Raw genomic sequence first — 11,478 nt, forward strand, 5'->3', positions numbered from 1 at the left:
GTGTGGAAGTTAAATCACCCAGAGGAAAGCAGCCTAAGACTTTGTAAGTCAGAGCTCCTTCACAGATGTAAATAAAAGGACTTTGGCTTTTGCAGGGTGAGAGGAGCAACTTCACTGGTGTAAATCAAAGGACTTCGGCTTTTGCAGGGTGAGATCCATAATCATTAACTTGTTTGGCTTAGAAAACCTGCTTTGGTTTCAGACAATTCAGTAGGAAGGTAAGAACTTTTCCTGTGCGTGGAAATGAAATAAATGAAGCTCATCTCCAGCAGGAGTACTGAGAACCAGCAGGTAAATCCTTTTCTAGCAAACATGTCCCAGGTAAAACCTTGTGGATTCAGACTCATGTTTTGATCTTGATGACTGCTCAGCTTCATCCTCAGCCCTCCAGAGTTTCAAGGATTCTCCAGAACCAAAAAGTAAGGTATGCAAGTTGTATTTCTCTTTATTTGCTTAATGGAATCAGGCCTTGTGCTCAGCATCATCCCTTGCCTGGATGGCTGTGACATGAGGTCAGGAATCTGAATCCCTGGGAATGCTCCAGGCGTCAGTAGCCAGATGAGTTGCACAAACAGAAAATCTGTGGGTGGGGGGGACAAGCATCCTCAGCATTTGGCAAGAAAAAGGAGCAGTGCTGTGAGAGGATACTCAGCCAGCAGGGGAGGGAGCTGGAGAGAGAGGCTTTGTTTTCCCTCTTAATGCATGATCCTCTGTGCTGGGACAAGAGAGTGAGCAGGAGCAGTTACCGGCTGCCTGCCCAACCCTTTTGATCCAGAGGAGACAGAGGTGCTCTGTGGGAAGCAAGGAGAAACATAAGGATGGAGTCAGAACAGGAGAGATGAGAGGAGGTAGGATGAAGGATACGGGGGAGATGGGGGGAGGAATCAGCCTCTGGCTGCAGTAAGTTGTTATGAGTGACTAAGTGGCACGGGAGAGTCCATGTGGGAAGCTAGTGCAGACCAGATCTCAACTCACACCGTGATTTGCTTCATAAAAGCATGCCTTGTAGAGCGCAGGCTGAAATTGAAGGCCACCTTCCTCTTCAGGTTTGTCCTTTTGCTTTTTTTACATTGAAGCAGCTTCTCAGGTTTAGGCTGGATAGTATGTGAATAGACATAGATGGTTCTTTAACCACATATTTTAAGCTGCTTAACAGCTCGAAAGAGGACAGTTCTGGCACAAAGGGCAGTAGCGCTCATTTCTTTATTGACTATAAAGGGCGACTAAAATTAGCCGTGTTGATGGGTAAGTTCCCTTTGCAGCCTAACCAAACCACAAGCTATGTGATCCCTTACTCGCCCTGTGCTGTTCAGAACCACGTCTCTTTGCCTGGCTGTGCAGATAACAGCAACGGTATTTTACTGTTTCAGCAGACAGCAGCAGGGAAAGCAATCCAGCTCCTTTCAAAAGTGCCTCAGCAAATGACAGCGTTGCTGAAGGTTTAGTCACCTGCGTGTCAAGGGCTGATCCAGTAAGGTAGCCAAACTGGAAAACCTGGTATTGCACAGCAGAGAGCTGTAGATCTGACAACCAGGCAAATCGATACTTCCTCCACCTCCCATTTCTCTGCAACTAGTGCAGATGACGTTGCTTGCCCTTCCAAGGAATTCCCCTTATTTATCAGTGTTTTGAGAGCACTCCTGTGAAAACTATTCCAATTCTCCCTCCTACCAGGACTGCTACCGACCCTAAGCGCAGCTGAAACCAGAAGGAAATGAGTTGCCTCTACGCTTGCTTCAGAGACAAAGGTCCTCGCACAGAGACAGAAGCTATGAAAAGACAAAGCTCTGGTCAGGAGCACGAGATTATGGAATTGCAAGAAGCTAACGTGGAGGAAAGTGAGGCTGATCATGACAAGCCTCTAAATGCTCAAACAAGAAAGGTAGGAATTTCACTTGCTCGTTTGATGCTTGCTGTGGGGGAAAATACCGTGTGGCAAGAGAAATGACATTTTCCAGGAGCATCTTGTAGGGGCAGTTTAGTTTGTTGTTTGAGAGAGAAGGAAAGGCTGAAAACCTGTTAAACATACTGCTTTTCTTCTTCTCAATAATGCATTATAATATTGGAGTGGGATTTTAAGCCTTTATAGTTTTTGTGCTTGGCTGCTTGTGAATTTTAACTTGGGAAATGAAGTCCTAACTGTTTTGCCTTCTCTTTTTGTGTGCTGTCAGAGGGACTGACCTCGAAACCAGGAGAGAGAAATGTTGAAACCCGTATTAAAAACAGACTTTCTTTCAGAACAAATTAATCAGAAAACAGCACTGCCAAAACCAAGTATAGGATATCCTGACACAGACCATGCTGGACTCTTTCTCTTTTTATCTTTGAGTAATTTGTAATTGCTAACAATTATAAATTTATATGAACATAGTGCCTCAAAGCCTCAGTTAAGACCAGCGTATGAGTCCCGAGGGAAATAGCTCCCAGCATTTAGCTTAGAGCTATGGAACAGCCTAATGCGGGCAGAGTAGTGATATATACTCACAGGTGACCGTTGTACAATGGTTTTCATTTCACACTCGGGAGCAGAGGGAACACCTGTGGCAGAGCTAGGAAGCTTCCCACTTTTCTACGTGGATGGCTGAGCCATCCTGAGAGCTGGTCAGCATTAGTCACGGCACCCTCCCTTGGCAGGCAACAGCGACCGCTTCCTTGTGCGAGCCCTGCCCATCGCCTCCCGCTGCGGGCTCGTTCGGCCCACCAGCTAGGCAAAAACCCCATTTACCCTACTATACTGGGAGACAGTTTCCTCTGGTGTGGTAAGCTCAATCAGCCTGCTGCAGGGCCAGAGAAATTCTCGGGAGGTGCAAAGAGGAACAGGAGAGGGTGGAGGAGATGCAGGGGTGAATCAGAGTGCTTGGCCAGCTGGAGAAACTTTGCCCTTAAGTTTCTGTTTAGCCTTCCTCTTCCCAGAACTGAGTTTTTGTTTGGGCTCGGTTTCTGCTGATTCTGGCAACTGGCTCCCTATCATATAGGGACTGCTGGAAAACTGTCGTGCTCTGCTTCCTGCTTAGGTGACAGATTAATCACAACTGTCCTGCCTACTGGGGAGGGATTTTTCTCTGCTGCTGCTCCCTCCCGGCAGTTTTGCCAGGTATATGGGCAATGTTCAGAGGATGTGGGGATAGTTGGAGAGCTGAAGGTTTGCTTGAGATCAAGCCAGTTTGCTGTGTGTGATTAAAAATTACACTTTTGTGATGGTCTAAACATGTGGCTCAATTGAAACCGGGGCTTGAGAGCTGTCCGTTTCAACTGACGCTGCTATGACTGATGACATAGTTGTACTCTAGGCAGTAGTTACTGCCTTCTTTTTAATTTTTCAGATACAAAATGATGTGCTAGTGTCAAGAATAAATTGAAGCTTCATTCTTCTAATACATGTTCTAATACATCTATTACATCATGTAGAAATGATCCCACCCAAAAGCATGCTGTAAGCGAAACCATATTCAGCCTTTGCCCTTTGTTCTGCACCAAAGCAAAATTCTGTGTGCCGGGGAAGCGCTTTCCCTTTCTCTGCTCCTGCTCCTGGAGAAATGACTTCTGCCAGATCTTTCTGTGGGTGTCTGTTTTCTCTCCCTGTTCATCTGCCATCCACAAAGAAGCTTTAAGCCAGCTGGTAGTTGTCAGTTAAATTCAGGGAACAGCTTTCTATTATGCTGGGTTCTTAGAAAGTTCAAAAAGTAAAGGAAGGGAACCTGGGTTAGTGCCACCAGCCAGCAGCTGGCTCCTGCCAAGCTGCATGTGTGTGGCCCAGGCAGCCAGGGTGTGCTTTTCCTTGCCTGGTACTGCTGTCAGCAAGGACATGGAGGTTGCTGGTGGATTTACTGTGGATGGGGAGCAGGAGGAGGAATTTAAAAGGCAGCGTGGTCTACTTATGAATTCATGTCCTTCCTTCAGTCCTCTGGCTGTGGGTCAAAACGGTTGGAGTTTCTTGTTTTGCTATGTCACCTAAGCTTTTTTATTTTTGTTGGGGTAACTATTTAAAAATGTAATTTCTTCCATGGTCTTAAATCCTATTAAAAATTAAATGAAAGGCAAGTATTGCCCTTTCTCTTCTATGCAAATGTAAATGCAAGCACAATTGCTTTGTAGAGCATTTCCTTGTGATCTCCTAGAACAAGTGAGATTTGTAATAAATGTTGTGTCAGACACTCTTAATAGCCTTCAAGTTTCCAGTCTTGTGAAGAAAAAGGGAGCCAGCTGTAAAAGTCTCAATTATTTTACGGTATCTTTTAATGCAGTAGTATCTAATGAATAGCAGTCCACTTGCTTTGGGTGCTGGCACCCAGGAGCTAGGCAGATTGATATCATCAATGTTGCAGAGGTGAATGATTCCAAAAATTCCTCCATAGACACCTTTTACGTTGGGAGAGATGGCAAACATTAAAAGGACAGTTTGTAGAACATGCAAATCAAACTGATGGCGTTTTAAAAAGAAAATTGGAAGTCATGAAAACACCTTTGTGTAGCACCTTAGCTTTATGGGCAATTCAGGAGTCAGAAATTCTGCACAAATGGGGAATGGTATGGCTGTTCTTCAAGGAATAGCCTGCCTGTGGTTGTCCTTTGCCTTCTGCAGGTCTACGTTCCCACCCGCAGCAGCAGTTAAGGGTGGGAATGCCTGGGATGGAGCATTGCTTACCAATGAGCCTCTCCCATCTACATGGGGTCTTTTGTTTCTAAATGTGACAGTAGCGACATGCTTCAGTATTTTTTCCCACCTTATTTCTTTAATCAATATGCCCTTTCCTTTTATAACTAGGAGAGAAATCCCTGGAAATCATGCAGGAATGTAGTTTTCTGGAAGTGTAAACTATGGATGGTTATAACTGCAATTTTTCTAGTATTCTTCCTGGTCATTTTCATCAGCCTAGTTCTTTACTCTAGTAAGTATCTCACTCTTGGTTCATCCCCTAATACAAATGTGTAATATGTACAGTCTAATATAACAGAAATTGAAGCATCTTTTAAACTCCCCCTGAAAACTGCTGAAGGTACTGGGGTGCTGACTGCAGAGGGTGGTGAGCTGAGTTGTGGATGTGAACGCTTTTAATTTTAGCAAGCAACTTTTAGCCTGATCAGATGGCAATTCCAGTTTCTAGCTGAGTGAGAAAATATTACAAGAACAGAGTCATGGATAAGCATGGAGACGATGCTTGTGACATTGCAACGAGTGCAATGGATCACTTGCATCCCCTCGTGTGGTGTCAGTGCCTGTTAGGGGTCCCAAGGCAGCTGACTTTTGGTAATGGAGGTGAGTGACCGACCTCCACGTGCTGTCACTTTTCTTCAGGTGACTTGCACCTTCTTTCTGTTTCTTCCAGTCATTCCTTACCCAGGAAATTTGTGAAAGTCACCCTGGAGAAAGCCAAGAGGGTTTTTTTTCAATACTTCTGCTAACTGGAACTTTTTCCTCCCCTTTCTGTCTCCTTTGAATATTAGATGTTTACATAGATGAGGATGACTACTGGGATCCCGATGCACTACTAAATAGTGGAAATTGCCGCAATTTTTCAGGAACATTGGAGTTAATGTGTGGTCTACCACACCTTTTCTCTGAAGACATTACTAAGAGGGTATGTGTTGATGTGGCTCTTGGCAAAGCTGATTCTGCTTGTAACGTTGATTCAGTATTTTCCCTTTCAAGAAGTTTCTGTTTCTCTGTGTAGCAAGTCAGTCATTCGCAAGTCCACAAAAAATTCCAAGCTGTATTTTTTCTAGTGTAATTTTATGTCCTGATGCAGAGGAAAGAATTATCTGCACAGAAATATTTACACTTATTTTAAAAACAAACAAACGGATTGTTTTCCCAAATTTGGGTAATGGTTGAGACGTAGTCCTCACCTTTTTCATCGAATCATTGACTAATTTAGCGCCTGTGAAGGTCATCTAAACCCAGTGCTGGCTAAAAGTCCTGCGTGTTGCATTCTTCTGTGAGCACACGATAAGAGCCTGGGTTTATGGCTGCCGTTCCCACTGAGCCATCCCAGCTCTGGGTTATGGCTGAGCTGGGCTCAGCAGGTAGGGCAGTGCTCGTGTAACCTTGCTGTGGAAAGGGAGTCTCAGCAGAGACCCTTCCTTCCCGCTACCGAGTAAGAGCAGAATGGCTTTTTGGTGTTAATAAAAATGCAAACGTGGCAGCATGGGCACATACTTTTTGTTCACCCTGAATGCCTCCATTGTGTTAAGGTAATATAGTAATCACTCAAGCACACAAATTAACTTGTCTGTCAGGCTTAAAGGGATTGTGTACCTTTTCCAGGGCAGATATTTGCTGATATTTGACCTCCAGCGCTTGTATTTATGCCCATTAAAACACCTTGTCAGAATGATTTGTTGTACTTTCTTATATGGAGAGAAGAGAGTGTGAATGGAAGAAATTTTTTTTTCTTTTTTTCATTTTTCTCTCCAAGTTAACAGATGTCTACAGTTCATCTCCAGCTCTAGGACGCTACTTCAGGTCAGCTCAGGTGGTTTATTTCAGGTAAGCAATTTCTGCCACCAAAAATTATCTGAAAATTCCAGGCTTTTGATGAGACCTACATGTGCCTATGCAAATATGCACAATATTTAAATCTGTGGAACAATAAGTTGTTTGGGGGAAAGTTATATACATATATAGGCAGTGAAAACTGGTCAAAGTATCATGTGGTGTAAACGGCAAGTGTTGCTCATAATACACAATCGTAACATTTTGTTGTTGTTAAGTGTGATCTCTGTTGTCCTTGGTTCCTAGTGCAGCCCTTAATAAATGTATTCAAAAATATATATTAAAAGGAGAATGAGCTGCTGAAACCTCTTGAAACTGACATGGCTCAGATAGCCTTCAATACATAAAACAGGGATCATGGGGAGGGGAGATCTGTTTCGTTCCCCGAAAGACCTGAAGGCAACAGCGACCAGCATGCCATGAGAGTAAGAATAGTGCGTTGCTAGTTTGCTTGGATTGCTTTTCCCCCTCACTTTATTTCGGCCAACAGGAGCAAATCTCAGCGCAGCAGCACGTTGGAAAGGCTGGCAGAGCAGGTGGCAGAGTGGAGCCTAGGCTAGCCTGGGTGGGAGATGCTTACACATGAATGAGAAGCTCAGCCACCAAAGGCTCGTGGAGCCAGAGGAGTAGCAGTGATGGGAGGAAGGGGAAAAGCATCCAGGCCTGCCTTGCAGAGGCAACAGAAAGCTTCAAGCTGGAGCAGAGGGAGGATCTTACTGTCAGCAGACACTGTCACTGGAGAAAGGCTAAGAAGTTTATTCTGTTCAAGACTGTAAAGTATTAATCTATGGAGATACCACAGCTTTACAGTAAGAGGGAGGCTCAGCAGAGGGGGACAAGTGGGGCTCAAAAGGTCAGCTGCAGCGTGGTCCTGCCACGGAGCGAGAGCAGAGGGGCGAGGGAAGGCAGTCCGAGAGCTTCCTCAAGGCCTTCTGAAAAAGCAGTTACAAAAGGGATTAGAAAGACAAGAGAAAATCAAGGGAAGTAGATCAGCGAAGTGCCGAGGCCCTTGAGAGAGCAAGGACAGGCGAAAAGCACCCTTGGGCGGCAGCCAGGGGCGGCGCTTCGGGGACCGTGCTCCCCAGCAGTGCCAGCCCTGGCTATGCCCGCTCTGCTCAGCGAGTGGGCTCTACGACGGGTACAAACTGTGACCATGCAAGCACAAAGCTCTAGCCCTGCATACACGGCTAGCTGATCTCTCTCTGTCCCCACCCCCTGTGCCTCTGCGTGGGTGCCCCTGCCTCTTTGTCTCTCTGTCTCCTTTTCTTCACTCCTATCCAACTGCTTTTTTTTAATGTTTTAAATTCTGTGAGTACAAAACGTAACTGTGGAACTGTAGTCAGTGCATTTGGTAGACCACAAACAACCAAATCTCCAGAGGTGGACTCCAGTCCTGTAGTTTGCGTAACGCCCTTGAGAGCTGAGCTGGGAGCAGGGCTGCGTGGCCCCAGGTACTGCCAGCAGGAGAGCAAACCTTTCTGCAGGTTCTTAGCTAAACTACGTGTGAGAGAGCGCAGCACCTCTTATCGTTATGTACTTGTAAAGCACAAGTGCTGGAAACCTCACCTCGTTAGGACACACGTCCAATTGCCCTTTGCGCATTGGAAAACGTGTCTCAGGTTGGCTTCAGGTACGTGACCAGCTTAACGTCAAGAACTGTTCTGAGAAGGGGGGAGGAAACTGGGAATTTTGATGGCAGTTTTCTTTTATAACGCCTTTGTTTGGAACAAGTGGGTTTTTTTTAAAAAAAAAAAAAATCCATGCCAACACTGATATGAAAAATTAGTCTTCTCAAAAAAACAAAAGATCCAGTGGGGACTTGAAGGCATTCATACTTGACTTTGTTTTTCAGTAATGAAAGCTCCACTGTATTTTATCAGCTAAAGTTTTCTGTGCCACCATCAACAGAGGGGTTTATGGAAAACACAATGAACCCAGATTTTATAAGGAATGTCTTGCGTCAAAATATTTATGATGAAGATGATACCTCTAATCCTGGGACAGCTGAATGTAACAGGTTAAAGCTTGACCCGACTTCTCTCACGTTAACATGTAAGTTCTGTACAACAGAGACTGTTCCTTTACAACGAGCAGAAGTATTTACTTGAAAGAAGGGAAATCTTGCTGTAAAGATGTTGAGTTTTCTTAGTAAATATATTTATTTTATTTATATTTATCTATTTTAATAAAAGAGTATTTTTTTTAGAAAAAGTAAAAAGAAAGTTTTTAAGAAATTTTTTCTATGCTTTGCTTATAACCTAGGATTCACTGTTTGGTCCTCTGATGAGAAAGGGAATAGCAGTGAGACTGGTTAGCTACGGACTCCAACTAAACTTTTCAGATCTCCTCTTGCATTTTCTGCACACAAAGAAAAACTCCTGATATATATGTGTACCATAACAGGGAGCCAAATAATTAAAAAACTTCCTCCTGATTGCGTATTCATAATCGAATCCTTATAAATTTGAAACCAAGTAGAACAGAGTAAGTAATTTGGGAGTGAACTTCTGATGTTTTTTCCCCGTCAAGGATGAAAAGCCTCCAGATTTTTGTCTTTTCAGAGTTTTTGGGGAAAATGTATTATGCGCAGAGATACTTTTTAAGGGAACCAAACATTCATTTTTCCAGATTTTCTAGGTAGTGGTTCCAATGACTGCCAGTGACAAGGCAGTGATTCCAATGCATTTAGATTTGCCTTGATTGAAATGTCCCGGTAAAAGTCCGATGAACTTTGCCGTTTCACTTAAAACAATGCATGGAGCTGCTTCCCCACACACCCACTTTACTGAGCCGCACCTGCGTGGTTTTGGAGTAATTCTAGGCATCACCATACAACGTATGTAAATAAGATTTGCACTAACTCATGTTGACTTTTCTCAGTACTCTTATCAAGGGACAGGAGAGTAACAAGTCATGAGTTCCAGTTCTCAGTATCGTTTTGTTCCTTGTATACTGATTGATTTCAGAAAAAAATGCAGTGTAAAAGGGACAGGAAAGAATATGCTGAAATAACTATCTAAAATTTCATTTCAATGTTAATATTGTACTGTTTTAACTTTCAGAGAAATGACGGAAAGACTCCTCATCTTCCTCACCGCCTAGAAGAGATGGGCTTCTCCTACCTGTTAGTAATCACAGGATAGGGAGCTATTCATTAGGCAGAAACACCGCTAAAGATGTCCTGTAAATACCATCTGTGATGCAATATTGTAAATAGAGAATGTGGTATATTTATAACAGTGTTGTACTCCTATAACACCACTACCTCCTCCTGTATTGTTGTTCTGATATCTCAATAACCCATTTCACCCCTGTGAAAACAAAATATCTTGTCTGATGCATGCTCTGTTGACTTTGAAACCTCTGCTTTGTCTTGCCTTACAATTAAATCTCGATTCCCCCCACCAGCTTTAAAAGCAGACTTGCACGTGGCTCCTTTCTTCTTCTCTTGGCTTATCCAAAATTATCTGCACAGGTTCATGCTTAATGCTCACTTTCACCCATGCTCATGTCTGTTACTTTTTCTCTTCTAACTTCATATGCCACATTTCCCTGTTGTTCTTTCCTCCTAAAACAGCCTGAAAACTTAAATACTCTATTTTCTTTAATTACATGCAAGTCCTTTGCACTAACTACTAAAGTGAGCTTCAACTCTGATCGTTCCCTTGCTCATGGTATCTGCTCTATTTTTCTCATCTTTAATATGAAATAGAAATGCAGCAAGAAATGTTGGGAAGACACATGTCTTGTTCACTAGTGCACCTGAATGCTACATGGATCTTTCGAGGGTCACATTAGCTGCGTGCTTTAATAATTAGCTACTAGTACTAGTGAATAGACAGCTCTTTGACCTGCATTTGTAAATTCAAAGAGAAACTAGTCTACAGCCTTAATTATAGTCCCTGTGCCAGCAGTGGGGATGAAAATGAACAGATGCAAGATATTTGCCTTAATAAGGCAGCAAACAGTTGTTCTTGTTGACAAGAGATGGGGTGAGATGGCCCAGTGCCAAGAGGAAGGCGCTGAAGCAGAACGTGTAGGCCAGTGTGGAGTGACAGTTATAGCCAATAACTGGATATAACATGACAATTAAAAATTAAGCATGAACTTTATGCAGAATGGAATGGATTCACTACCATGCTAGTGAAGTATAGTTTCTTATTGTTTTTTTATAATATGTTAGTCCTGTTGGATAGACAAACGTATTTTACAAAACCTTTTGTATTGTGAGAAATGTCTTATGGGAAATTGTGTTTCTCTTTTTCTAATACTACTGGTTTATTTAAGGAGTAATCTGACAATTTTACTGTGTATTAAATTATTTATTTTTACTTTTAAAGTGATTGTTTTCATTTTTCAGCAGCTCCAGTCTTTCAGCTGTTTGGGTTGGAAAATAACCGTCAGAACTGTAACTGCCAAGAGCTGTATGAAGTGTCTCTGACAGAGCAGTACACTCAAACCTGTGTTTGTTTTGCTTGACTTTTAACTGAGCTTGGGAAATAGCCCGGACCGAATCAGTAGTTGACATGGCACTCTCATTTGTGGCTAATTCTGACCCCATCTTGATTTGTAAGATATAGCGCTGGCTGTAAGAACCGTAATTTCTCTTGATGCAATGTTCTATGCAGCATACGACTAGAAGAGATATTCCTTCTGATTCTTACACTGGGGAAGGATAAAATCCATGGTCTGTATGGTTTTGTCCCAAAAGTAGCAAGCTATGAAAATAGCAGCAGCAAAGAAATAATTTGTCTTTGGGATGCTGCTTGATCTTATGGCTCTAAGACGACAGAACCTGCCCTTGTACCCTTCTTTATCTTGATTCTAAGAACTGAAAAATAATATAATGATTATGCTTCTTTATGGTGACACCCCAACGTGCCTCAAGAGTTGGCAGAAAAAAGGAACCGAGCATTTGTTTTTATTCTATTTTTTTCCCAGCTGTCCTCCTCTGCCCCAGTTCCTTTACCCCAGCAATTCACAGG

At 43.1% G+C, this 11,478-nt stretch overlaps 1 protein-coding gene across 4 annotated transcripts; it reads left to right on the plus strand.

Annotated features, from left to right (window-relative positions):
* The first annotated feature begins 151 nt into the window (after nucleotides 1–151).
* Nucleotides 152–10,824, plus strand: C4H3orf52 (chromosome 4 C3orf52 homolog). Of its 4 annotated transcripts, XM_005239051.4 has the most exons (7): nucleotides 163–424; nucleotides 1,675–1,882; nucleotides 4,766–4,889; nucleotides 5,446–5,579; nucleotides 6,417–6,487; nucleotides 8,346–8,545; nucleotides 9,556–10,824. In XM_005239051.4, coding segments are annotated over exons 2-7 (699 nt in total). In that variant the 5' UTR covers nucleotides 163–424; nucleotides 1,675–1,714; the 3' UTR covers nucleotides 9,558–10,824. The 4 variants fall into 4 exon arrangements, with proteins under 4 accessions (XP_027644810.2, XP_005239108.2, XP_027644811.2 ...); XM_027789009.2 differs by having other exon boundaries at nucleotides 152–424; nucleotides 8,346–10,824; XM_027789010.2 differs by lacking the exon at nucleotides 163–424 and adding an exon at nucleotides 436–848 and having other exon boundaries at nucleotides 8,346–10,824.
* The last annotated feature ends 654 nt before the right edge of the window (nucleotides 10,825–11,478 follow it).

The sequence above is a fragment of the Falco peregrinus genome, chromosome 4, assembly GCF_023634155.1.
Source record: "Falco peregrinus isolate bFalPer1 chromosome 4, bFalPer1.pri, whole genome shotgun sequence".
NCBI lineage: Eukaryota > Metazoa > Chordata > Aves > Falconiformes > Falconidae > Falco > Falco peregrinus.

Bases quoted from the DNA above. Each gene is read 5' to 3' on its own strand.
- C4H3orf52 (XM_027789009.2), top strand. From the start codon at position 1,715: ATGAGTTGCCTCTACGCTTGCTTCAGAGACAAAGGTCCTCGCACAGAG. The intron at 4,890-5,445 runs GTAAGTATCTCA...TTTGAATATTAG, and splicing joins CAGCCTAGTTCTTTACTCTA to ATGTTTACATAGATGAGGAT. The intron at 6,488-8,345 runs GTAAGCAATTTC...TTTGTTTTTCAG, and splicing joins GCTCAGGTGGTTTATTTCAG to TAATGAAAGCTCCACTGTAT.